The 27,500-nt window shown below is 39.8% G+C and overlaps 3 protein-coding genes across 6 annotated transcripts in view; 2 read left to right on the top strand and 1 right to left on the bottom strand.

The window, feature by feature from the left end:
* LOC123514299 (battenin-like) overlaps positions 1–7,499 on the bottom strand; it is a 23,070-nt gene extending 15,571 nt beyond the window's left edge. The window contains exon 1 of one of the 2 annotated variants that reach the window (XR_006677556.1): positions 7,337–7,498. The gene's annotated coding sequence lies outside the window, so the exon portion shown is untranslated. Of the gene's footprint in view, positions 1–7,336 lie in introns of both variants that reach the window. The other variant, XM_045272120.1, reaches the window with a different exon arrangement.
* A 1,683-nt stretch (positions 7,500–9,182) lies between these two features.
* Positions 9,183–27,500, top strand: part of LOC123514028 (ribitol-5-phosphate xylosyltransferase 1-like) — a 25,261-nt gene continuing 6,943 nt past the window's right edge. The window contains exons 1-11 of one of the 3 annotated variants that reach the window (XM_045271598.1): positions 9,204–9,300; positions 9,700–9,747; positions 11,086–11,287; positions 11,578–11,693; positions 11,796–11,961; positions 12,593–12,756; positions 13,695–13,822; positions 14,053–14,226; positions 14,376–14,480; positions 14,880–15,044; positions 15,264–15,411. In XM_045271598.1, the coding sequence (XP_045127533.1) occupies positions 9,256–9,300; positions 9,700–9,747; positions 11,086–11,287; positions 11,578–11,693; positions 11,796–11,961; positions 12,593–12,756; positions 13,695–13,822; positions 14,053–14,226; positions 14,376–14,480; positions 14,880–15,044; positions 15,264–15,387 (1,437 nt within the window). In that variant the 5' untranslated portion in view covers positions 9,204–9,255 and the 3' untranslated portion in view covers positions 15,388–15,411. Of the gene's footprint in view, positions 9,301–9,699; positions 9,748–11,085; positions 11,288–11,577; positions 11,694–11,795; positions 11,962–12,592; positions 12,757–13,694; positions 13,823–14,052; positions 14,227–14,375; positions 14,481–14,879; positions 15,045–15,263; positions 23,361–27,500 lie in introns of those variants that run through there. The other 2 variants (XM_045271597.1, XM_045271599.1) reach the window with 2 other exon arrangements.
* On the top strand, positions 17,547–22,554 carry LOC123513909 (SCAN domain-containing protein 3-like). The gene is made up of 5 exons (XM_045271388.1): positions 17,547–17,717; positions 17,804–17,972; positions 21,000–21,055; positions 21,309–21,725; positions 21,826–22,554. The coding sequence occupies exons 1-5, from the start codon at positions 17,547–17,549 to the stop codon at positions 22,552–22,554; spliced, it is 1,542 nt and encodes a 513-aa protein (XP_045127323.1).

Here is a 27,500-nt window from a genome sequence, read left to right as displayed (position 1 = left end):
CTGACTGAGAAAAGCTACCATAATAACCCAACCAGTCATATCTGCCCACCTTTCAACGCAAACCTCATGAGAGAACAAAGCGCCTCAGAACACAGAGCTGTGTATCTAAGTAGCGCAGTCAAAACAAAGCCGTGGAATTATTTGTACGGACATCACACACAAAAAAAGCGACCTTCCCCCCTTATAAGGCCTGGCACCCTGCTGCTGCCCACCACCGTGCCAACACCGCGCCCACCACGACGACCGCGCTTCCCTCCTGTTCTGGTATTCCTGCTTCGATTCACTAGGCTGTACTCTGTGAACCTATAATCAAGGCATACATTTTTTACTCTTCCATCTGGTTAGTTTGACGTTTCTTGTGAGTCCGCCTAACACACACTCTCTCTCTCTCTCTCTCTCTCTCTCTCTCTCTCTCTCTCTCTCTCTCTCTCTCTCTCTCTCTCTCTCTCTCTCTCTCTCTCTCTCTCTCTCTCTCTCTCTCTGCTAGTGCTACTACTTTCTTCCTGTGCCACGCTGCCAGTTAGTTCATCGTCCTTTCTTGGCACTTGTCTCTTAGCTTTCTCTGACCTCGGCACATGTTGTTGGGGGTGGCTCAACGTCTACCTGTTGTGAACGGACGGGTGAGAGAGAGAGAGAGAGAGAGAGAGGTGGGAGGAGTTTTACTTCCAGAGAGGAGTCTTTTACCTCCAATATGACTGGTTTACTTTTATCATAAATCGTCGTTCAGAGTCAGAGGTCAATTTCATGTGTTGAGTTCATTAAACGCTTTGTTCTTTCAGCGGGACTCGTTAATCGGATTCTCGGTGAGGTTTTCTTCCTAATATTTCTGTCCATATAGTTAAACTCTTACTACAATCACACAAACGGCACGTAAAGCCTATAACAACTCCCACAAGGGCCTCAGAGAAGTAACCGATATCAGGCGGCGAAACCAAAAGAAAGCAGTTCAAACACATAAACTCTCACGTACCAGGAAACGGACTCAAACACTGATATCATTCGTGTACGCACGTCACTAGAGAAGCGGTGAAAAACATAACACCGCATAGCTCAATACTTCCATGCCTTGAGTGACGCGGCATTCAGGGGAAGGACGGGTGGATATCGGCGTCATGGGAACAAATGTATCGTGGGTCTACTGGTCTTTGTTCCGTCAGCGCCGCACGACTGCCTGACAGGTGGGCAGTCACGACAGGCTCTCAAGGTCATATCGGCTCGGCACATATGATTGTTGAATAGAACGCTCGCTGCTTGAGGTGCTGAAGTGTGCCACGAGGACAGGCATATCACGCTTAGAGGTATACAGAGTGATAAGAAGATACATGGCTAGACAGACAGACAGGCAGGCAGTCACATATAGAAAGGTGTAGAGCAGTGGTTCCCAACCTTTTTCTGGTTTGAGGCACACTTGGCGAGCTTTTCAAAACTACCCGGCACCCTTATCAGGAAATATAAATATCTAATTTGTCAGTAGTTTATTGATTCAACATCAATGTAACAAAACGTTATCCCTGGATGATATGAAAATACTTGTTTTTGCACTGATGCTGCTTTAATGAAAAAAGTGACAATATAGAAATGTAATTGTGACACTAGTTTACATCAGTTGCATAATGTATTCAAGTAGTTACACAATCCTACAACAGAACACACAAACAAATAGACCACAGTGAACCATGCGTGTCCACTCAGTGTGAGATCTGTCATTGGAACAAACGCCAGATATAAGGTCTTATTGTTGATAATGTCACTCGCCTTAAATGTAGCTTTCGGTGTTTTTAATCATATAGAAACTCATTTCTAATACTTCATGATAGATTCATTAAATAATAGAAAGGCAAACAAACAAAAGATTTACGGACTCAGTTACAATACAAATAAAGAAAGAGCAACAACACCTCCAACTTGTGCAGCAACATCGCCGATAGTTATTATGAACTATGTGCAATGTGTATGTTGGCTGGCATTTGTGCATCGAATAGAGAGAGATAGAGAGTGTCGTTAATACGAAAATTATTTTTGCCCCGAATTTTGGCGGCACCTTCAGTGGATCTCACGACATCCCTTGGTACCGCGGAATACCGGTTGCGAGCCACTAATGTAGAATAGATGAAAGGACATGTCAGTATCGCCACAAACACTGGCAGGTAGTTACATAACAGGCTATCATATATAGAAATGAGAAGTCGCACAGCCACATAAAGACAGACAATTATATAAAAACAGACATAAATAAATTTTGAAACACACCACCAAACAAAAACAAACAATCACACACACAAATTATTAGATACGCTGAAACATGAAAATGGACAGGCAGGTTATAATTCATAACTTAACTTTATAGTTTTAAAAAAGACAACACAAAGATTTACGTAAGCTGGTTCACATGCATTTGTAGTAATGGTTTCACTTCGGGGTCGGCGATCGTTATGTCTTAACTGGGTAAATGTCACCTGTCAAGAGCTCGATTTTCGGTTGTTCCCTCTTATAGGTATCCTTTCTAGACCACCGCCTCGCTCAATTTTATTTTGTGCGAGACTCGAGTGGTTACTTATATAAGCGTCACGCTATGTGGGTGGTAGCTGTGGCATAGTATTTTTACCATATTGTGCATTAGCAATATATTATAATTCCTTTAAAAAGTAGTGGATAATGTGTGTGTGTGTGTGTGTGTGTGTGTGTTTCTTTCTTTTGTATCCCAGCCCCCTGCAAAGAGCACTGAGCTTCAAGGTTAGAATAAACAGAAATAAGTTGTTTTCTCACTGTTTCTAGTCAGACGAAGGCACGTTCATACATGTCGATACACTGATGAACGTTTTAGATGGGATTTACTGGGCATGCTAAGAAATCCCCGGGAAACAATAACAGCTGTTTGGTGATACTAGTAACTCACGAAAGGATAATGAGAAAAGTTACCATTTCTTTCCCTCTCTTCTCTTCCTTTCGGGATGACACACTTCTATAAAAGGGGCACTAAGGTTTGGCACAAATCACTCGCACACACACACACACACACACACACACACACACACACACACACACACACACACACACACACACACACACACACACACTCTCTCTCTCTCTCTCTCTCTCTCTCTCTCTCTCTCTCTCTCTCTCTCTCTCTCTCTCTCTCTCTCTCTCTCTCTCTCTCTCTCTCTCTCTCTCTCTCTCTCTCTCTCTCTCTCTCTCTCTCTCTCTCTCTCACACACACACACACACACACACACACACACACTCTCTCTCTCTCTCTCTCTCTCTCTCTCTCTCTCTCTCTCTCTCTCTCTCTCTCTCTCTCTCTCTCTCTCTCTCTCTCTCTCTCTCTCTCTCTCTCTCTCTCTCTCTCTCTCTCTCTCTCTCTCTCTCTCTCTCTCTCTCTCACACACACACACACACACACACACACACACACATAGGGTAACTCTATAGTTGTTGCATCATAGTTATAAGGCCTGAAGAAAGAGTACAAAACCAGTTATAAACAGCAACTTTCTCGTGTTACTGCTCCTGTTCTTGCTTTACCGTTGCCGCTACTATCGTTGTTGCTCCTTCTCTTCCTTCTTCCTCCTTCTCCTTCTCCTCCTCCTCCTCCTCCTCCTCCTCCTCCTCCTCCTCTAATAACTATTACTACTACTACTACTACTACTACTACTACTACTACTACTACTACTACTACTACTACTACTACTACTACTACTACTACTACTACTACTACTACTATCCCGTCCTCAAACACAGGTCGGGTGAGAGTGAAAGTTTGGTGAATGTGTGAATAACAAGAAAAGAGATAGAAAGAAGGGATCATGTAGCACCATTTCGAGTTTTAATTTGTTCACACCGTGGCGAATTGTAAGGTTGCGTCACAACAACAAAAAAGTTAAGCCCTTCTTGTTTCCCAGTACATTTCTTTACATCTCTTCTGTTATTTCCTCACTTCCTGTCCCTCAGCTCCTGGTGCGATGCGGTGGTAAGGTAACTGCATGTGGTACCTCAGTATATCGTATAACAAAAGCTATTAATGGACAGAAGATTTCTCGATAAGCATTGCACGAGGAGAGTATATATATATGGCCTTAATTAACTCTTTCAGTATCATGACGCGTTTCCATATTCATTCTGCTTACTATTTGGTGACTTTATATAGGCTCAGAAACTTATTAGGGGATTAGAATAGTGAAGACTGTGGCCATTAATCTTCTGACCTCCATAGATCCTTCCTAATGTCAATAAAATGGTCTAATGGAACACAAATCTCGACGTAAAAATGTGTCCCAGTATTGAACAGGTTAACTGATTTTTATGATAGTTGTAATTGGTCACATTCATCTTCACGCCAAGACAGTGACAATAAGCAGATTTGAATTGTATTGCATGATCGTGAGAAACATATAAAGGAGAGAAAAAAAAAAAAAATACGGCAGTGCCACATACACTGATGTAGAGTACGTGGACATCGTGTTTCTCTGTTATGGTTACCCACTCGGCCAGACTTTTGTAGCTGTCACCCGTCTACACAGCTAAACAGTCCCTCAAAATGTCATACAGCATTTCCAACTTAGAATAATCTGTGGTCTCACCTCCAGCAATACCCGCAGAAATTAAACTCACTTTACGATCTGTGTGATGAGGAGAGGCGGGTTGAGGATCCATTTTTCGTTATGATAAATGCATGTTTTATGACCAAACCGCGTCAAACGTAACCTTGGTAAAGAATTATAAAGATATAAAGACACGTCAATTGAAAGCCGAAATCATCTACTCTCCCTGTTACCATGAGATGATTAACACATTTTTTACTGAGTTTTCTTCTGTCCCTCGCCTGTCTTTCGCATGCAGAAAAAAATGTAACATGATAGATTTATTAATACAGAAGATTCTTATGCACTAATTAACGCTAAGTATCTCTCTCTCTCTCTCTCTCTCTCTCTCTCTCTCTCTCTCTCTCTCTCTCTCTCTCTCTCTCTCTCTCTCTCTCTCTCTCTCTCTCTCTCTCTCTCTCTCTCTCTCTCTCTCTCTCTCTGTGTGTGTGTGTGTGTGTGTGTGTGTGTGTGTGTCCTTTCCTTCGTCGCCTTAACGGTCATACATTGACTATAACTCTAGGCGTAAATTCCTGTTATCTTTATTCATAATAACTCCACAATAGCCAGTTATTTTTTTCGTAATTTAACCATTTCATAAAAGAATTCATACGACTCTGATAGTGTTCCGTGGGTTGTGATACATAGGTGATGGTGTGTAATAATCCTCTCTCTCTCTCTCTCTCTCTCTCTCTCTCTCTCTCTCTCTCTCTCAGTAAGTCGTACCGTGGATCTTACAAGGTCGCCACACCTCACCTTTATCACACACCTGCACAGATCCACCTGTTTGCACTAACCCAATGCAGCTCTCAGGTCCACATTCAAAACGCTTTGCTCTCTCACCACGACTGCTTTCAAAGGCCACAGAGATAATTAGCCGCTTTCTCAAATGTTCCCCCTCCGGTTTATAAGGAAAAAATCTCGTCAGTCAATCTTTGGTCCGCTGATTCTTGTTCTTCCCTTCCTTCTTTCGTTAGTTTGATTTCATTTTCGTTCTTAGTAGTATATGTTTAAGGTAAAAAAAATAGGCATCGTTGTTGATGTGATTATTGTTTTGTTATTGTAATCACATCACTCTATTTTAGTATTCCTTGACTGAAGTTACACTACCTGAATATTTATTAGAAAATATATCACGCACGTCACAGATTGCACGATTGTACCGAGTGTGCTTGTTGCGTGTGTTGCTATCAATCACTATCTCTTGCATTACTAAACGGTGTGGCAGAGACAGGAGATCATCTTTGATTTCAGGCCAGTTTGCATATTTAGCTTCCCTATTTTGCCGTGATAAGATGAAATCAGTATATATGTGAACATACAGTCAAGCCACTTCTGCAACTCAAAGTTATCATTTTGACTCTTTTCTTTATCCCTTTGTCATCTCAGTGGGACATTCCTTCTTCATTTTAGACCCCTTGGCCAGTTCATCTTACATAAAGAAAGATGTATAGGAAATGAAAGAAATAAACAAGTAAGGTAGATGATTATATAGCTGACTAAAAATAGAGAATCCAGTAGAAAGAAATTGAAGGCTTAAATATTAAATAACCAGGCAGTTTTTTTTCTCCTGCCCTTGAAAGTGATGAGCGAAGGCCACAGGAAAAACTGGATCATCATGGACACTGCAGACTTATATTTACCAACGACCAGAGAGAGAGAGAGAGAGAGAGAGAGAGAGACAGACAGACAGACAGACAGACATAGAGGAGAGGAAAGGGAGAACGCGCTGGTTGGAACTGACTCAGTATCAACAACACTCTATGGTCTTGCCTCATACTATTCTAAAGGTCGTGTGCCGCTGATAATGTCACTCTGGTCACCATCACTGCATCGCATCTTCTTCGCCACTACCACCACCTTCACCACCACTACCAGTACGGATCTACTACGGTGCACAGATCGTCCCCCACTGACAGCGGGGTGTTAACCCTTTCACTGATAACGAGTATGGCATATTAATATACTGTAGTAACTAAAATTAAGTAAGAATTGTTTAATCTATCATCTCGTGTGGGCATGTTCGTGTGTGTCTGATGGAGTGTTCAAGTCTTTCACCTACTGCTTATTTTTTCCCTATTAACACCAGCAAGTTTTATACACTTCTACTATCAATCTCTCAAATATTCGTGCTTTTATAATCGGGAGAAAAAAGAGCTTACTACTTCTTATTATTTTTTTTTCAGTGTCTTTTCTAACGTACTTTTTTTCCACTGTCCTCTCAAATGTTGTCAGAGCGCAGCTACAGGAGTGAGAGGGTCAAGAGAGGATGTTTAGTACTGAGAGTCACCGAGCGAGGCGTGTTGTGGCGCGTCCACGTGGTGTTGACACATGACAGCCGCAACATTGCTCCCGCCGCACTCCCCGCCACAAAACACAACGATGTGTACACCGTAGGAAACTTTTCTTTATAACGTAAAGCCAAAGAATTTCACATAGTAATTCGTTGATTTGTTTTGATATGCGTTTGTAAATCTTTATAAATTTCGTTACATTTGGTTTGTTTTACTTAGGTACTCACTTAGCCTGATATGTCATCCGTCTGCTTTAATTTACTTCATTGTTGTGGTTTATTTTACTGTCCTTCTCCCGGCGGATGAGGCGCAAGCAGCGCAGTTGTCACGAATAAACTTCCGTCGCTCTCATCTAAATATTGCAACAGCCCACTGTTCCCACCGAGGAACACACCACCCCTCTCACTACTCAGCACACCACCCCTCACTACTCACAAAAACACATCAAATAGGCTGCCTCACCTGTCTTAGCCTGGCCAAGTCTCGAGAGGAAGCCCGCTGAGGGTCAAGAAGCAGCAAGACCTGCCTCGCCACCACCAGCAGTCAGGAAATGAGCTGCGCACTGCGATCGCTAAACCTCCCGCGCGTCCGACAAACGTTGACAACTGGCGCGCCAGGACCGCACTCCACCTCCTAGTTATACCAGTGCCCTAAGTGTCCTGCGCATGCGTAGGAGACCTCTGGCACAAAGGTGGGGGCAAGCCTTGGGTATGGGGGTGAGAGGACTCATTTGTTCCGCAGGTGCCAACGAAGTGTCCGAGGAAGGCCTGCTGCTACTCTGCCTTACCCTTTCTGTTGTTAACGCACATTCCATTCCTATGAATCTCACGGGAGGCAATCAATCACGTGACCTTTGAGGTTCAGCCTTTCCCTGCATCAATAGGTGGGTCCCACGAGACGGCCACCTTACCTAGTGACCTGTGATCCCTCTGGTATTCTCATGGCACTAGCTCTCCATCCAGCACTCTAAATCAGACCAGTATTTGAGATTTAGTGATGAAATAACACGTAATGAAGTACAATAGTTTTACAGCGCTCTATTTCATACCGTGATCTCTTGTTGCTAAGTTGTTCCTTATTATGTTGGTGTTTTTGCGTTCTTGCCTCAGCCTGTGTCGTAACTCTCTCCAAGCAGGGAGGTTATTGGCAAGCTCAGGGTACAACTGGTGAGCACAACAGAGGAAGAAAATGATGCGATGGCTATGCTCAGGGAATTACTGACGAAATTATCTACACCAGGGATAGTTTAGCTTTATTTATGAAAACATTCGACCTCATGTTGGGTACGTATGTATTGCAATTTGTGAAATAAGGTTAGCGTTAAGTGCTTGTGTAATAAAGACGATAATTGCGATAGCTAAGTCCATTTTTATGTGTTATATTGACAATGTACGAGTATAGTAGTTGTGACTGAAGTTTAAGTTGTGCGCAGCCGAAAGGATATACTGAACCAGGACGCGTGTGACACCACCAACTAGCGAGGAAATGATAGAAAGGAGAACGAATGAAAGAAAGGAAAAGGATGAAGTAGAAACACACACGTGAGCTACCGGAAAAAAAAGAAAAAAGGTAGATTAAGGAACCGTCGCTCATATCAAACCCGCACAACAGGATTAACGAAGTAAACTAATCGCTGAGAACATCTGCAGACGCTATTTGATTTTCACACATGGTGACTCAAGTGTCCGTGATTGCTTCGATCAGACTCACCACCTCATTCACTCCACAAGGAGGATCGAAAATAAAACCGAAAGATAAAAGAAAGAAAAGTGCAATATTCTAGGTGAACACGACGAATTTATTGAGTTATATGCCAAAACTGGATTGAAAGATTGATAGAAAAAGAAAGAGCCACTGAAAACTACCATTGATCACAAAGCGCCTATCTTTAGAGTGAAACCTTTATGTGTGTGTGTGTGTGTGTGTGTGTGTGTGTGTGTGTGTGTGTTTGCTTGAGAATAATGAATGGGCTAGAAAAGAGCTGGAAGGACTGGGATGAATGTTTAAAGAAATTCAAGGAAGGAAAGAAGAAAGGTGGAAGAGCATATTAATAACAAAACAATATATTTAAGTAATGAAATCACAAGAGAGAGAGAGAGAGAGAGAGAGAGAGAGAGAGAGAGAGAGAGAGAGAGAGAGATGACTGTATGAATGGATGCATGAATTAATATCCACAGAAAAAAACATAAACCAAACACAAATAACACAAAATACCAATAATAGAACAAAGAAAAAGGAAAGAAAAAGCAATCAAAAGAGAAAGCAAAGGGTTCCAATCAAGCTCAAGCTCAAACAACAAGGAGGGAGCTTGGGAGGGCGTAGTACGAGAGAAGAGGAGGAAGGAGGTGTTTGTTGATGTGTGCTACTGTCAATTCCTGAGCATGGTGGAGCGCAGGGTGTCTGTCTCCCCAAATAAGACAGTAGATGTGAGTAAAGGCGTCATGGAGGTGGTGGTGTGGTAATGGAGTGTGTGGAGGGAGGGATGAAAGGTGGATGTGTGCAAATTAATCCTACTATGGCCTTGTTACGGAGTGGATGGATTGGGGGAAGGAATGTATGGTTGACTGACTGACTATGGATGGATGTTTGGATGGTTGTATGTATGTATGACTGACTGACTGGTAGAATTAATCGCTGCCTGACTGAAACTTTAATTGTATGTTTTAGTTTCCGTTCCTTTTTGTTTCTCAGTGTGACCGTAAAGTTACTATGTGTTCACTGGCCTGCGATGTTCCTTTCTGCTACATAAACGTGTCCATAATGCTTTTATAACCTCACCTTTTATGGTTTGCCTTAGAAGTTTGACAAGTGTCGTGTTTTCACAGTATTCCTCAAAGGATGAAAACAAGAAAACCCCACGACCGAAATCCAGGGTATGGTGATTCCAGACTCAGTGTTAGAGCGGTATTATTGCAGTTTCAACCAATACACCACACGTAACTATGCACAGTCTCACGGTCTAGATCACATTTCTACAAACATTTCTAATCCTATTTTACCCTATCTGAAATTAATAATAACTTCAGGACAGAATTTAGGTTAGGTTAGGTTTGCTTTGGTTTCCCCACCCTAAAATCCTGCTTTTCCAGGAGGTCCCCAAGCTTGTCAGACATAGGGAAGAAGAAATATAAGATAGGGTATATTGGTTGAAACTGCAAATTTACCGTCAGAGCTCCAGGGGCAGGCTGGGGTAGTGTGGGTGTAACCTTGGCCTCCTCTCTTCTCCCAAGGTTAATATTTACATGTCAGGTAGAGTTAACCCCTTCAGTACTGAGACACAGATTTTACAGTGAGGTGTGGGTGTGATTAGACGATTTAATTACATTAGGAACAGTCTGTGGAGGTCAAGAGATGTATGACCAGAGTCTTTACTATTTTAATCACCACATAAGTTTCTGATGCTGTATATAATTGCCAAATAATAACCAAAATCAATATGAAAACGCGTCATTCTACTGAAAGGGTTAAAGTTGCAGAATGTCATAAAGTATATATCAACTTCTGCAAACTTGTTGAAGCAATGAATAACTGGGTAGAAGGTTGGTAAGCATTAAGAAGAGTTATACGTTCCTGCCATTCTTGCCGTGATGGCTGCTGTATTTTTATTTATCTTGATTTTGCCACGAGTATCCTTACTTAACTAAGTCTTGCCTATGCGTTGTTTCTTGTTTGGTTAGGTCGAGTTAGATTAGGTTTTTTAATTTTCTTAGGTGTTCAGTTTGGGTTAGGTTAGGATGTTAGCACTAAGATCGAGCTCAAGAAGGTGGCCGCCATCACAACAAGAACAGCCATGCCTTTTTGTAATATTTACCAACCTTTTACTTTCTTTTTTTCTGTTTCAGCATGTTTCTGGAAGTTGATATACATAACATGGTATTCTGCAACTGTTATTTTATGTGGCATTTAAGTATTAACCTCAGGAGAAGTGGCAAAGGTTATCTCCATATTCACCGCAGGTTGTAGCTCTCACTTGTACCTTTTGCTAGTTCTCGGGAATTAGGACTCCACCTCTTTCTTAATGAGGAATGTGAATATGCATGAAATAAGGCCTTCCTTCCAAAAATTACTGAATGGACAAAACTCATTCAAATCTAACCTGTGAGTGTAAAAAAGCAGTATCCTGGTGAGAAGCCGTATGTCATCTTTGTGTATGCGTGGCTTCTTTTTCGTATGGGCTGCTGACATGTAACTAATATGTCATTTGCTTCCAGATGATCAGAAGTCCAGGGCAAGTGTTACGCAAGGTGCTGCTGTTTGTGTGCTTCATCCAGGTGGTAGTGACTGTCTACCTTGCCTTCTGTATCTACAACTCTGCCTTCTCCACTCTCAAAGGAATAAAGAGTCTGCCAAAACTTGAGGATACACAACGCTACATTCAGCCCCAAAAGGAAAGCCATCAAAAGGTGGTTCTAGGTGTGTTGAGTGATCTCTAGGACTGCATGTAGAACTTTAATAGATAGTACAGCATTCTCTAGTGTAGTATTGGTTCAACCTCTGAAGCAGCAAGAAATAAGGCCTCTGATTTTAATTGAGTGTTGTGAAGCTTGTTGTGGTGTGCAATCCTTCATGGCAGAAGACACTATTTGGGAAGGAAAATTGTTTGTAAGCTTTTGCTTTAGTGACATATTCCACAATTGTTGCTCTTTCAGTTTTTACTCATTTTTATCTTCTTGCTGACTTCATCTTTTTCTGTTTTTTTCCAGATTTTGATATTGGAAAGCATGAGGCAGACATTGTACTGGCAGAGCAGGAGATGAGGCCCCATGAGGGTCAGGAGGCTGTGGTGCAGCTGGGGGATGGCGAAGGCTCTGGGAAACAGGTGTGTATAAAGGTGTTTTTTCTTTTTTATGTTTTTATAGCAGCTAGATAGTTTGACGTATAAGTATTATTATATTATTGTTATGTATGGACTTTATCACAGGTGAGGCTAAGGAGGCTGCCTGTGGTGGAGCTGTGGAGCAAGGCAGCTATAGGCAGCTACCTGTGGCACCACATCCTGGAGGGTCCAGAGAGCCTGGATGACAACATCCAGGGAGCCACTGTGGGGGAATTACAGATGACTGCCTTTGTGCTCAGGTATAGATCAGGTAATGGGAACTTACTGAATCAAAGAGAATGGTTTTACTACCACTACAAATGACACTGGTGCAGTATTGGCATTGTTCTTACCAACACTTGAGAAGGCATTAAAGGGACTATTTCTGATCATTAAATGTAGCTTCTACAACTCTATACAGCTTTTGCATGCATACATTTCTGTTGCTTGCTGTCTGCTTCCATGTGTTTGCCAGAATTAATGCATTTTTCAGAATCTCAAGTTATGAAATCTTAAAAACATGAGAGCAAAATGCTAATATTATCTTATTTTGCTTTCCATAACCTGTTTTGCTTGTCCTCTTTTATTATTGACTGCTCTAGCAACTTTGCTGTTGAAATATGTATATGTATACAGACTGCCTTGCAGACATGCCCAACTCAGTAGACATTTTCTGGGTCTGACTTCCCAGCATATTTTAATGAACTCCTCTTTGTGTCAAGCACTCCTTTCTTAATTTCTTGTGTTTTGTTGGCTGCATATAGACCATGGAATTCTGAAATAAAAATGCTTGTGGCATTTATGTATCTAAACTAGATTTCTATAGTACCATATTGTCATCCATAATACCAAAGTATATGTGTAATACTTCAATATACTAACTTGAATGTGACTGGTATCAGGTCCTGGCATCACCCCGGAGACTGTGCCTGAAGATGTGAGGAGTCTGGTTCTGGTGGTGAACGGCCGCACTGACGAGAAGGTGAAGGAGGCTCGGCTTTGGCTGGACCACTTGCAGGCTCAGAATGCACCACCAACCACCATCCTTGTCATGCTGGGCAATGAGGTGAGGGGTGTTGCTGGGTGTGCCTTGAAAATATAGCATGTGAGAGAATTTTGAGGGGTTCAGGGAAGTACAGGTAACTCTCGAGTTACGCGATAGATGCATTTCAAGAGGCATCACGTATATCAAAATTTGCGTAAAACAAACGTAATTCTCATAGGAAACAATAGATAATTGTGGGGGATGTGGGATGTGGCCCACAAAAATTTGTACAAAATACTCTATTTATTTGGCTAAATTAACTTGTTTTTATTTTTTACCATTCTAAATACTAGAAGTGTATTCAAAGTAAAGGGAAAAGCAAGCAATAATAAGAGAAAGCAAATAATAATAAGAGAAAACAACAAAACAAAGAATACGTAAACACAACACTCGCTGCGTCACTGCCTTCACCACTCACACCACAGTCAGTCACCATCTTCCTCTGAGCTTTACCACTTTATCAAAAATCCACTTAATCAAAAATAACCCCACATGCAGAAGAAGATGAAGGACGTTTTGGGGCCATCTTGGTGAATTATAAGCAGATTGAAGAGATTCTGTCTGTAATCAGTGCTGGCAGACTGCAAATGAGGCACGGGAAGAGTGGGGCTCCCATCTATTGGCCAGCTGCGGAACTATCTGGCGTACAGTTTGAAATTGCGTCTGGCGCTCAGTTTGAAAATGCAGTTGGGCCAAATCGCGTGTAAGCAAACCGATCGTGCAAATTGAATTAGTTATGATATTTTTTTGGTCGCGTTATAACAAAAACACGTAAATCAAACACGCATAAATTGAGAGTTACCTGTGACTGAATATAGGGTCATGAAGGGGCATTTTTCCTCCAATCCTTTTGACCTTTCATTTGGGAACAGTTGCTCCTTATAGATGAAAAGATGAAAAAAATGCAGGAATTGATAATATTTTCTGAATTGATTTGCTATCCTTGTTTCTCACTGCAGCAATGTGACAATGGGTGGGTGACAAGCTATTTGGCCCCAAAAGGAGTGGTAGTGGCAGTGCTGGTAACGTATGACGATCCACGAGTAGACCAGCACACCTTCCATCAGTGGCCTCTTGGGGTTGCTACGTAAGTGTTTTTATGCCATTCACTTGTATATCATGGATTGGCAAGATATGGCCCTTGTGTCAAGCTTAGCAAGGATGTTTTCTGTTGTCCACTGGTTGTATTGTATGAGTTGGAAAGGACCACTGTTGTTTGGTAGCTAGTTGACCAGTATAACTAGACCTCCTCATCTGAAATCCACCTTTTAATGTTCTATGAATGTATTGTAAATATTAACACTTTTTTTTATACAGTTACAGGCAGTTTCCTCTCATAAAAGAAGAGCAAATTTCTCCTGAAACTCCAAGGAAGTATATGTGCAACTTTAGAGCAACAATTTATCCCAACAGCAGCAGGTCTGAATTGTACAAGTTTTTGAAGAACAACACACTTACTTCTAGTCAGTGTCATATTAAAGTCAGGGAAAGGTAAGCATTGTATATGTATTTTTTTTTCATCAATTACAGACGATGTTGTTTAAACTTAAAAACAGTTGTTGTTACTTGATTATGAGCAACAATAGCCTGACCTATTTTTTTTTATATTAGTTTTGTTTAATGTTTTCTTTTTCTTTCAGTTGGGTGTCAAATGAGAGTCCCAATGCCATGGATGAATATGTGCAGTCACTCCTGGATTCAGATCTCACATTGTGCCCAGCTGGAATGAATACTGAAACTTACAGGTGAATTGCAGAATGATTTTTTTCCATACTTTTGGTGGCTGTGTACTATAGATAAAGAAAAGAATGATTGTTTTGCTTGCTTCTTAGTCACAGGAGTTTTAATTTAGATTTTATTTAGCTGTCAAAGTTATCTACTTAAATTTCTTCAGAGCTCAGCATGTTCTATTTTTGCTTATATGATACTCAGTACATTGACTTCTATGAGGTGACCAAAAGAATTGTATGTGTGTGGCAAATGATACCAGGTTATTGGAAGAACAACCTTTGTCATGATACTAATTTGAAAAGAGGTTAAGACAATGCAGTCCTCTGCTCTAATTTTTTCCTTGAATTAACATTTGTATGAAAAGGAGTTGATATAGATGTTTTTTCTTTAAAGACTTTATATACATTCTTCAGGGTGTATGAGGCACTGGGGACAGGAAGCACTCCAGTGGTTGAGGAAGTGATGACAAAGGGACACTGTGCAGCCAGTCCCTGGAGGTTGCTGAAGAGGCACGATCCTCCCATCATCTGGGTCAAGTCGTGGGATAACCTGGGAAAAGTTCTCGCCAAAGAACGCAGGTAGGAGTTTCTTTAATTTAAAAATATTCAAGGTGTTTCTCCACTTTTCATTTATAAAGTTACATTTTAGAGATATGTTTGATGTTTAAAACTAGGTTGATGTAACAAGTACTGTTTTCTAAATTCCTTAAAATGCATAATTAATTCAGCGTTTCTAATTTTGTACTTAACAGTATATATTCAAGGAAATATATATATTATGCATTTCCTTGCGATCAGATACAGCAAGCAATACAAAGCGCTGCGACGGCTGCGTGTGTTCCAGTGGTATGAGTGGTTCAAGCTCAGGATGAGAGACAGTTTTGTTTCCATTGTCACAACATCCCTCCTCCAGCCCGGCTAATGTCAGTCAAGTCAAATAGGTATGGTAGGTATTACGCACACACTTCAAATTTCAGACACAGGGTTTTGAAAATGGCAGTCATGTTGGCAAGCTTCTTACTCTGTTTTTATCTGTGATAATGCACCAGCATAACTAGTTGGTCAAGAGATTACTTTGGTCACTATGCTTACAGGGAACTGTAGGATAGAGGTTTACCATTGTATTGAGACCCCACCACACTTCTCAAACAGAAGAGCTTGTGTCTGTCTCCTCCCAAAGTTTAGAATAGTCTGTATATAGAGTTGCAACAACGAATAGCTACATATATGATATGAGGAGGATAGGAAAATATTGTTGAGCATTCATGTATTGCCTTTTAGTTTGAGGGTTATTTCAAACTGTCTTCAGCAGTTTGGTTTATAATTGCATTCTGTTTTCTTTTATCTCATACAGATGCTCATGCACAAACTAACACATAGAAAAAAACAGTCGGCATACATGAGTGGCAAAATTGTACACTAGATGCTTATCTACTTGTTTACCATTTTGGCTTGAAAAGTAATTTTTTTGTCTTTCTCTTCACTATGTAGTGTTAAGGTGTGAGGCTCATAAAGATGAATTTGAAACACAGAGGTGTGCTGAATGATGGACTCATTACAGTGAAATCATTTGAAGTCATTCAGTGTCTCATATCTTGAAAATGTTACTGATGATGTCTTTACTCGTGGAAATCAGTATTATTTGAATTTATTCACCTTTGACTTGTAAGAGCTATTCCACAGAATCAATTGTAATGATAAGTCAATTTTATTTATTTATTTACGTTTTTTTTGTGTGTGTATGTATATATGTATGTATGTATGTGTATGTTTTTTTTTTTTTTTTTTTTTTTTTACCTATGTAATTATATTTTTTACTTGATTTTATTTTTCTAGTATTGTGTCATGATGGTAATGTCATATCTTTTAAGGTTGATTTTTCTCATTCATCTTGAAAGCTATGAATGTTCATTGTACACAGCTTTGTCAGTCAATGAATTTTGTTTGTTTTGTTTGTTATTGTTATTGACAAGTCTTATATATACTGTATATACAAACAAAATTGAAGACTATAATATGACTCTAAAAGGAAATAATATATGCTCATACTAAATGTTTCCGTAAGGAGAACATATATACATGAACTAAACAGTACGGGTTAATGTTATTGTTGGTTCAACATTGGATTGGGTACTAGACTCAAGTTACCAGTGCTGGTTACAACTAATTTTTTTCTCGTGATTCTTATACTTTCTTTAAATGCACATTCTAGAACACTTGGGACATTGCACTGATCAATATTGCAAGATACACTTGGGTGTCTTTTGTCTTTGGAGCGTTGCCTACCAAGAGAGACTGAGGGGCATATCTGGTACTGCCACCAGTATGTGCTGACATGCACCAAAACGTAATGATGATAAACAATTTATTAATGTTGCAGAGGTGACTGATAATATATAATGGTGTGTGTGTGTGTGTGTGTGTGTGTGTGTGTGTGTGTGTGTGTGTGTGTGTGTGTGTGTGTGTGTGTGTGTGTGTGTGTGTGTGTGTGTGTGTGTGTGTGTGTGTGTGTAAAGAATACATCTTACATTTGCACTTTTAAATACATTTGATGACATAATTAATGAGAAAGTAATTATTATCTTCCATTATGGATTTGCATTGCTGCAGTGTTTGCAGGATATTCATTGTGGCTTTCAGAAATAGAAATGGTGTAAACTTATTAATTTTATCTTCTAAGTTACTGTTTTATATATGTATATGAAATATGATATAGATGATGGTTAGAATGATGATGGATGATTGTTTATGTGAAGATAAGTGTTGAGGCTCTGCTATGATTTGAGAATGTTTGAGCTTCAGTAAGTATTCCATAAGTTAACTTCAGTCCATCAGGTCTTGCACACTGCCCATATGGAAGTGCTAACGTGACTTGAAGTCACTTTCTCATTTAATCGGTCCTATCTTGTGCTAGTCATTATTGGCAGCCTTCTGAATTGTAGTTGTTTGTAGTCTGTTCATAACTTCCTTTACTACTCACAGTTTCCTATTTAGGAAACATCTACTTACTGACACTATTTTCTACATTTTAAGATTGAAAAACAAACTTTAGCTGTTTTTGTAATTCATTGAGGATACTTCATGAGGCAGTGGTTTGTCACTGCTAGGGGCATTAACCCTATGTGGAAAAAGGATAGAGTTGACAGCAGCATGACCTGTGATGGATGCTGGAGAAGGCAAGGCAGGATCCATGGGAGACTGGCCCCTTGGACTACTCTGAGGCTCAGGAGCTGCCTGGCAGACTTGGGCCTTGTAGGAATCCGCTCGGCAGGCCACCCTTGATGGCTTCAAGGGAGCGATGAAGAACCTTATCCTTAATCCTCATGTTGATGTTCCAGGCCCAAGGATTTTTGGCCTCAAAGGCAGCCATCAGGGCCAACTCCTCACCTTACAGCTCTCAAACATTAGAGCTGCAATCTCCTCACCATGAAACTCGGAAGGTGCTGAGATCTCATGTGTATCCTTCGTCCTTGAAAGTCGGTGAAGGTTTTCCAGCATACCGAGCAGGTGGGGCTCCAGTTTACTATCTCTTGCACTGCCATAGTGGTCACTACTTAACAGATTTGACAACTACTGAATTAGAAAGTTGATACTAGCAGCTATGCTGCATGGTGATTGTGCAGTGGTGGGAGAGTGTTTGCCACGTTAATTTCAAGATCGTTTCTGCAAGTTAAAGCACATTGCCCGGCAGGAAGCCACGAGGAGGCCCTTTCCCTTTAACTAGCTAGCTCTTGGACAATTCACAAATTGCATTCTGTCAGCTAGTTACTTCCACTGGATTAGTGCTAGTGGTGCCTACCTCTCTGCAGTGTACTCAGTAGTGTGGAATACCAATATCTCTTTTATATTCTTTTAAGTTTTAGTCATACTAAGTTTTGTTTGATCTCAGTACAATTTGCTTTAATCTAGTCACTTGTGCTTCATGAAAGTAAATGCTTATAATATCTCTTTTTTTTTTTTTTTTTTTTTTTTTTCTCACTGATATACATTTGAAATTGATTGCCGCAAGCAGTTAGTCATAACTGCTCTTCTCATTGCAGAAATAGGGTTTTTTTTTCTTAAACTTATGAATTTCACTGATGGTTTGGTATACACCAGTCATCCAAGTCTGCTGAAAAAAATATTCTCATAATATTACCTTTATGTACCATGATGTTTAAGTGGGGCATTATATTCTAGTATGTATGAACTGTGAATTGCTTCTTTACTCAGCAAATTTACTTTTTAGAAATTAAGTGTTTTCATGCCATTGAATACTGAATGGCAGTTTATAGATAATACCATATCTTCCTGAGGTGTTTTCCTTATGTAGGCTTAATAGAAGTAATGATATCAGGTTATTGGTTATCTGATAATTATTTTTTCCAGTGTTACCATTTCATCAGTATTACCAAATATTTCAGTTTTTATAGCATGATTATGTTGATTTTCTAAACTCAAAATAATATGTATAGTAATTTGACTTAAAACGGTACTTTTCATTAGTGGCAAGAGCAGATTAACGTTAACTTTCAGTTTTTTCTATAATTTTCTATATTTTTGAAGATAAATATAAATATGTAATAAGATTTGTATTTATCAATTTTTTATTTGAAATATCAATATTGTCATAATTAGTATTGGAAATTTGGATTATCATTCTAGTAGTAATCATCTTATTGGGCAATGATTTTATCACTAGTTATCGATTATTGGTTATTGCCAATGAGATTATTGTCATCAATTTATTGGTTATCATGATGAATTTTTATCATTGCACCCCACTATGTTGTTGTCTTAATTCAAATTAAAAAATACATTATTGCCTTTAATTTTTGAATTTAACTTTGGGCTTACGTGTGGGCTGGACGTAGTCATCTCCAAACATGCTCCATTATAAATGGTGTTCATTACAACTATAGATTACTGTATTTAGACGCCTTCTCATAACTATCTTCTTTAAGTGGAATGTCAGCCTGGTAGTACATACAGTAGACAAATAGATAGTTATTTAGATACTACCTGTCTGAGGAAGAAGTAATTTTTTTCATTTTACTGCTTTCCAGAACTTAGAAAGAGAACCATGACCACAAAGTATTCTCATGTTCAGTCACCTCCTTTCCTACCATTTATGGCTTGAAGCTTGTATATTTATTAACTTTTTGCTTAATGAGTAATTTTCTAAATAAAGTTTGCTTGCCTACAATGGAAGCATACAAACTTTTTCATCTATATATATAGATTTGAGGTGAAGAAATTCTCTTCAGTTTCTCACACACACACACAAAGATGATGATGTGAAGTTCCTTGCCATGCAAATGCAATAATGGAGTTCATATTTGATATGTGACAGATTTCATGATTTGCAAATAAGCATTGCTTCTAGAATATAGAAGATTCATTATGTATATCTGTATGCATAATGTGAGCTTAAGTGGCTCTGTCTCATCACCACAGCACAAATTATCAATAAAATTGAGCATATATTGTGAAACACATGCACATGTGCAAAGCTGCCCATAGTTGTGGCACTTCTTAGATCATATATTAAAATTAAACTAGAAATTTTAAAGATGTTCACCTTTGTTCAGTTTGATTGATCGTTTTCATCCATTTTGAATGATATGCAGTCATGTCTGCATGTCTGATATGAAACATTCTATGTCATTCACAATGATCTTGAAGAGTATAATAAGGTATTCAAATCTTTTCATAACTCAAATGACAAAAATTTTACAAATGAGTAATTTTACATATTGTTCTACTTTAATATTTAATATTTTGATACATTTAACATAGATGGTTAATGATTTTATATAAAGGGCACATTTATCAGTCAGAAGCTTTACTACCATATGACAATATGTTCATATCAGTGGACTGACTTTGTAAGATAATGCCAGTGTCATTCTCACAAAGATTTAGATATAAGTCATGCTTGTACTTTTTGCTATTTCAAAAGTGTACCATAAGTTACTCTAAGTTTTCCTGCATTGTCTTTTCCACTCAGCAGCTGCCAATGGAATACTCACATCCTGGGATCCTAAATTTTGTGAGGCAAAGGAATAGGCTTTAATAGTGTGCTGTTCAGCACTACACCTTATGACATTTAAACATTTCATGCACTGTCATATGAAACGCTTAAAGAGCATGTCCATCATTTGAGATGATAGACATTAAACATACCATTGCTTGCTTGTGTGGTGAGTCTTAGATATATGTAGAATTAATGACATTCATTTAAAGTTATTTATTTATGTATGCCATGAATCTGAACACCAATTATACTGTCCATAGTTTTTAAGAAGTTAAAAATCAAATGTATCATACTAAATGAGCAGTTTGTATGTACCTGTAAGGTACCTACTTTGTTTATGACTTTTTTTTAAAGTTTCATTCCACATTCCTGCTTCATTCCTCCTGTGGAAAAACTACAGCCTGGCCCCACACTTCACTGAGCTGGAAGAATACTGTAATGTGCATCATGAAAGACAATTGAATGGAACATGATATGAGAATGGCAATCATTCTTCACATGTAGTTCTTCTACAACAGTGGTTCCCAACCAGGGGTCCATGGACCCCAAGGGGTCCATGGAAGAATTTCAAGGGGTCCATAGAGATTCTACTTATTTTTAAATTTATTATACTGGAATTAGGAGACATGCGGCTCAGAATAAAATTTATACTACTGTTCACAATCCTTAAAACTGAATGCTTAAATGTTAGAATTGCTCTACATTAGCTAACAGTATCAGCGGTGTCAAACTCACGGTCCATGTGACAAATTTGGCCCTTGGGATGGTCATGAGTGAAAGATCAGATTATTGAAGAGATAAAAGCATCCCCCATTTTTGCTATACAGGTCGATGAATCCACTGATGTAGCAATGGCGTGCCAGCTGTTGGTATACTGCCGATACCTGTTCAAAGGCATAATAAAGGAGGAATTTCTTTGCTGTCAAAATCTTGAAACATCAAGTACGGCCACTGATGTGATGAATGCTGTGTCATCGTTTTTTGACAAGCATGGTTTGAGTTGGAATAATCTTGTTGGAATCACAACTGATGGAGCTCCAGCCATGCTTGGGTCGAGGTCGGGTTTCCAAGCAAAAGTAAAATCCAAAGCACCAAATGCAGTTGGTGTGCACTGCTTCATTCATCGGGAGGCTCTGGCTTCTAAATCGCTTCCTTCTGGGCTTCTCACAATTTTCACTGGTATTGTCAAGGTCGTGAACTATGTGAAAACTCTGCCCTCAACACGAGACTGTTCCAGCAACTGTGTCATGACATGGAATCCGAGCATAGTTCCTTGCTCTTTTATACATCCGTCAGGTGGTTGTCTGCAGGAGATTTTTGTCCCGCTTCTTCTCTCTTCGCCAGGAAGTTGAAATGTTTCTTGATGTACAGAAAAAATGTGACCTGTTGGAGATATTGAAATCAGAACACTTTGAGCTCCGCCTTGCTTATCTTGTGGACATATTTGAAATCTTCAACCAGCTGAACTTGAGACTCCAAGGAAAGGATTCAAACTTGCTCAGCCACTGTGACTCAATACATGCATTTTTGGCCAAATTGGAGCTGTATAAGAAGAGAGTGAGTGTAGGAAAATTTATGATGTTTCCATCATTGAATGAAGTTCTTGCTGATGGTCAGCTTTCAAGTACCTTGTCCAAGGAAATCATGGACCACTTGTCTCAGCTAGATGATGAATTTCGCCGTTACTTTCCTGACTTGAGCCCTCAGCATGCAGGATTAGCAAAAAATCCTTTCTTATGTCAGGTTGATGATGTGTTAGAAGACGCACAAGAAGAGTTCATTGAGCTTCTCCATGATTCAACAGCCAAGAATGTGTTCCAGTCAAACTCCTTGTCTAGCTTCTGGTGTTCAATGATGGAATCATATCCAAAAATAAGTGATCTGGCAGTTCGAGTTCTTTTGCCTTTTGCTTCAACCTACCTGTGCGAAAGTGGGTTTTCTTCATTACTTGCAATAAAAACAAAATCAAGGAACAAGCTGTCTGTGGAAGATGACTTGAGGTGTGCACTGGCTGCCACTGAGCCAAGGATTCATGAGCTGGTTGCTCAAAAACAACCACAAAAGTCCCATTGAGAAATATAAAGTGACATACTTTTTCGCAACCAATGAAAAGTTTCATTCACTGCTGTTTTTGTGATTTTTTGTTGTATTCATACAGTTTTTGTGATTCTTTTTATTCATACATGTGCTTGCAAGCTCAAAAAAGGGCAAATATTATAAAGATAGTTTTTGCACACAATACCTACAACTATAACAACATTAACATAACATTTTTCCTATGTGTTTTACTTAAATCAAAAAGTGCTGAACGGAATGTTTTCTGATTTCATATAAATAGGCCTACATCTTAATCAGCATAACAATGGAAGGCATTTTACATTAATATATTCATTTCTTGCAGAAAAATCTTTTATTAATTTTCTTGGCTTAACCTATTTCGTTGTAGGGGGTCCACAGGTGAAACAATGACTGGAAAAGGGGGAACGGGACAAATAAGGTTGGGAACCGCTGTTCTACAATAAGACAGGTTGCTCTCCTTTGAAGAAAATCACAGAGTAAAAAAAAAGCCCCCTGCTGCTCACAGGGAATATAATAACAGTGTTCTTCCATATCTGTAGTGTGTCAGGTTATCTCTTTCTTTCACATGCTCATGATTTCATTCTGTACCTTAATATTTTAAGATAATTATTCAATAGCTAGTTTTTACATAAAGCATCTCTAATTTATACTTTTCTAGTTCAGTTTCAAACATTCATCCAATGTGTGTTGTAAAGACATGAACAAAATGCATATAGGATGAAGAAATCATTTATGTATTCAATGACCTCATTTTATTGATTATGAAAAATGGCTATGCTTCAATAAAGCTTTAAAGGAGATTAGTGTGAATACAACTACCTGCAACTTTAAATGCGCTTGTGGTAAGTCCTTTCACAGCATGACATTCATGTTTCAGATATCGCATATGTTTCAATATCCAACATGTAAGATAATGTCAGGAATCCTCTACACTCCAATGAACTTACAGACTGTCCTTGTACATAATTTGCTTCTTCCATGAGATGCTTGAATATGCCTTTGTAAGAATCTAAAACAAATATTGATAAGAATATAAATCCATAAGAAAACGAGATAAAAAGAAGTTACCGAAACAAGACAGCTTTGATCATCCCATTCATTTTAACATAATGCCACAAAATTTATGACTACAGCCTCTTTGTAACACCTAGCCACACCAAGCCAGCCATCCTTTTGCCATTATTCTTGGCTTAACCCAGACCCTCTTCTTATGGCACCATACAGCCCCAAGCTCCATGCCAGCCAAGCCTAGACTGTTCCCTTTCTTTTAAGTTATAATGCAGCCTCCCCTAAAACACACCTATCCCTTTCCTCCCCTCCCTCCCTCCCACCTCAACAACGCCTGAATAATATAGAGATGAGCCAGACTGAAATATTCAGTAATTTGCATGTAATATGTTTTGCTTTAATATTAAATTCATATCACTTGCTTTCATCTATGTTTATAAAGAGAATATGTAAACCTCCTTTTTCTGTAACTGTCTGGGAGTGCCAAATGAACGCTTTACTTATTTATTTATTCACATTATTTTTACCCATGTACCCTTTACTAACATTCACACCCGGTGGAATACTCCAGGAGAGGTACTTACGGGGATGTAGGCAGTGCTGCAGACTGAGTGATTCCCCGTGTCCTCTCTTCCCGGTTCCCTTTGTGGTCTCATTTATACAATTGAGCAGCTGCAGCCTGCCCTCTAAAGACAACTTCTACTACTTCCTACACTACACTACAACACCTTACACTTTTACACTCTCTTCAAATCAAAATTTAATAATGGCTTCACCACGCCCTGCCTCGGAGTCCCCCTCTGGGGAGGGGACCATAAATGTCCCCAGGTCGGACTGCCCTCTGCTGTCGACCTTGGGTGTCTTGACACTTCATCTAATACTTTCACTATCAATTTCTGCAACATTCGTGGCCTTCGTTCTAATTTTCAATCTGTGGAACACCACCTCTCCTCTACTAAACCTCATCTTCTCTTCCTAACCGAAACACAGTTGTCTGTGACTACTGACAGCAGCCCCTTTTCTGTTCCCTCCTACTTGCTCTATCCTCATTTTCAATCCAAAGCTGGATGTTGCGCATACGTGCGTAACGACACCACTTGCTCTCGTGCCCACAATCTTGAATCTTCAGAATTTTCTACCATCTGGCTAAGACTTCAATGTCACTCTCTAACTAAATTCATCTGTGCTGTATACCTCTCACCTAATTCCTCTGACTATGTAAAATTCTTTGACTATTTGACTTCCAAGGTGGAGCACATCTTATCTCACTTTCCTTTTGCTGAGATCTCCATTTTAGGGATTTCAATGTTCACCACCAGCTTTGGCTTTCATCTTCTTTCACTGACCAACCTGGTGAACAAACCTTCAACTTTGCTATCCTTCATGACCTAGAGCAGCTAGTGCAGTTCCCTACCCGTATTCCTGACCGCCTTGGAGACACGCCCAACATTCTTGATCTTTTCCTAACCTCCAACCCTTCTGCTTACTCTGTTAAACTTTCCTCTCCGTTGGGCTCCTCCGACCACAATCTAATTTCCGTTACCTGTTCTATCACTCCAGTGCAGCCTCAGGACCCGCCTAAGCGGAGGTGCTTCTGGCATTTTAACTCTGCTAAGTGGGAGGAACTAAGGCAGTACTATTCTGATTTCCTTGGGATGATTATTGTTTTCATGTCAGAGATCCTTCTCTTTGTGCCGAGCGCATAACAGAGGTGATTATCTCTGGCATGGAGCTATACATTCCTCATACTTTCTCTAACCCTAAAGCTAAAAAGCCTTGGTTTAACTCTGCTTGTTCTCGTGCTGTCAATGATAGAGAGGCGGCTCACAAACGGTTCCGTAGCCATCCAACTGCTGAAACTCATGCCCTATATATTTCTGCCCGTAATCATGCCAAATCTATTCTCCAACTTACTAAAAACTCTTTCATCAATAGAAAATGTCAAAGTCTTTCCAATTCTAACTCCTCTCGAGATTTCTGGCATCTAGCCAATAATATCTCTAACAACTTTACTTCTTCGTCTTTCCCTCCTTTACTTCATCCAGATGGCTCTACAGCTGTCTCTTCTTTTCTAAAGCTGAACTCTTCGCTCAAACCTTTGCTACCAACTCAACTTTGGATGATTCTGGGCATATTCCTCCTACTCCTCCACCCTCTGACTACTTCATCCCTAAAATTAAAATTCTTTATAAAGACGTTTTCCTGGCCCTCTCTGGCCTTGATTCTCGGAAGGCTTACGGTCCGGATGGAGTCCCTCCTGTTGTTCTCAAAACTGTGCTTCCGAACTCGCTCACTGCCTGGTCAAACTCTTTCATCTGTGTCTCTACTTCTATTTATCCTTCTTGCTGGAAGTTTGCTCACATTCAACCTGTCCCTAAAAAGGTGACCACTCCAATCCTTCTAACTACCGCCCTATAGCTTTGATTTCCTGCCTTTCTAAAGCCTTTGAGTCTATCCTTAATAGGAAGATAATGAGGCATCTATCAGCTCACAACCTTCTCTCTGATTGCCAGTATGGTTTCCGTAAAGGCAGATCTACTGGTGATCTTCTTACTTTCCTAACTGAATCTTGGTCATCCTCTTTAGGGACTTCGGTGAAACCTTTGCTGTCGGCCTTGACATATCGAAAGCCTTCGATAGAGTCTGGCACAAATCTTTAATTTCTAAACTACCCTCCTACGGATTCTATCCTTCTCTCTGTACCTTCATCTCCAGTTTCCTTTCCGATCGTTCTATTGCTGCTGTAGTAGACGGTCACTGTTCTTCCCTAAAACTATCAACAGTGGTGTTCCACAGGGTTCTGTCCTATCACCCACTCTCTTTCTATTATTCATCAATGATCTCCTAAATCTGACTCAATGCCCTATCCACTCCTATGCTGATGATACCACCTTGCATTATTCAACAGCGTTCAACAGACGCCCAACCCAACAACAATTAAATGACTCAAGGCGAGATGCTATAGGACGCCTAACTTCTGATCTTTCACTTGTTTCTGATTGGGGCAGAGAAAACCTGGTTTTGTTCAATGCCTCAAAACTCAATTTCTACAACTATCTACTCGACATAACCTTCCAGACAACTATCCTCTCTTCTTCAATAACACTCAACTTCCCTCTCCTCTACATTAAACACACTCGGTCTATCCTTCACTAAAAATCTAAACTGGAAATTTCACATCTCTACTCTTGCTAAATCAGCTTCCAAGAAGTTAGGTGTCCTGTGGCGTCTTCGTCCATTTTTCTCTCCTCCCAGCTGCTTGCTCTGTACAGGGCCTTATCCGCCCGTGTATGGAGTATGGCTCTCATGTCTGGGGGATCCACACACAGCTTTACTAAACAAGGTGGAATCTAAAGCTTTTCGTCTTATCAACTCTTCTCCTCTAACTGACTGTCTTGATTCTTTAAGTCACCGCCGCAATGTTGCATCTTTATCTGTCTTCTACCGCTGTTTTCATGCTGTCTGCTCTTCTGAACTTGCTAACTGCATGCCTTCCCCTCCTGCGGCCTCGCTGCACAAGACTCTCTACTTCTTCTCATCCCTATTCTGTCCATCTTCCTAATGCAAGAGTTAACCAGTATCTTCACTCCTTCATTCCCTACACTGGTAAACTCTGGAACTCTCTACCTGTGTCTGTATTTCCACCTGCCTATGACTTAAACTCTTTCAAAAGAGGAGTGTCAAGACACCTCTTACGTTAACTGGACCCTCCTTTTAGATTTTTTTGTTTTTTCTCTTTCTCCTACTTTCTTCTTAACAGGGCCTGGCAACCAGCGGGATTTTTTTTTTTGCAGCGCTTTGTTTTCCCTTGGCCGGTGCCCTTGTAATGTAAAAAAAAAAAAAAAAAAAAAAAAAAACTATTCCATTTTAATTTTCTGAGGTGAGATAAGAAAATACTTAGGACTAAATCTTCGCAGCCAGTGTATGGCTTC

Source organism: Portunus trituberculatus, chromosome 37 (assembly GCF_017591435.1).
Source record: "Portunus trituberculatus isolate SZX2019 chromosome 37, ASM1759143v1, whole genome shotgun sequence".
Lineage (NCBI taxonomy): Eukaryota > Metazoa > Arthropoda > Malacostraca > Decapoda > Portunidae > Portunus > Portunus trituberculatus.
Note: the sequence above shows the minus strand (reverse complement) of the source record. Positions and strands in the feature narration are given on the sequence as shown.

Coding starts and splice junctions, on each gene's coding strand:
- LOC123513909 (XM_045271388.1), top strand. CDS start 17,547: ATGAGGCAGTGGTTTGTCACTGCTAGGGGCATTAACCCTATGTGGAAA. Junction 21,056..21,308: donor CCATGGAAGAATTTCAAGGG/GTCCATAGAGAT, acceptor TTTGCTATACAG/GTCGATGAATCCACTGATGT. Junction 21,726..21,825: donor GAGACTGTTCCAGCAACTGT/GTCATGACATGG, acceptor TCTCTTCGCCAG/GAAGTTGAAATGTTTCTTGA.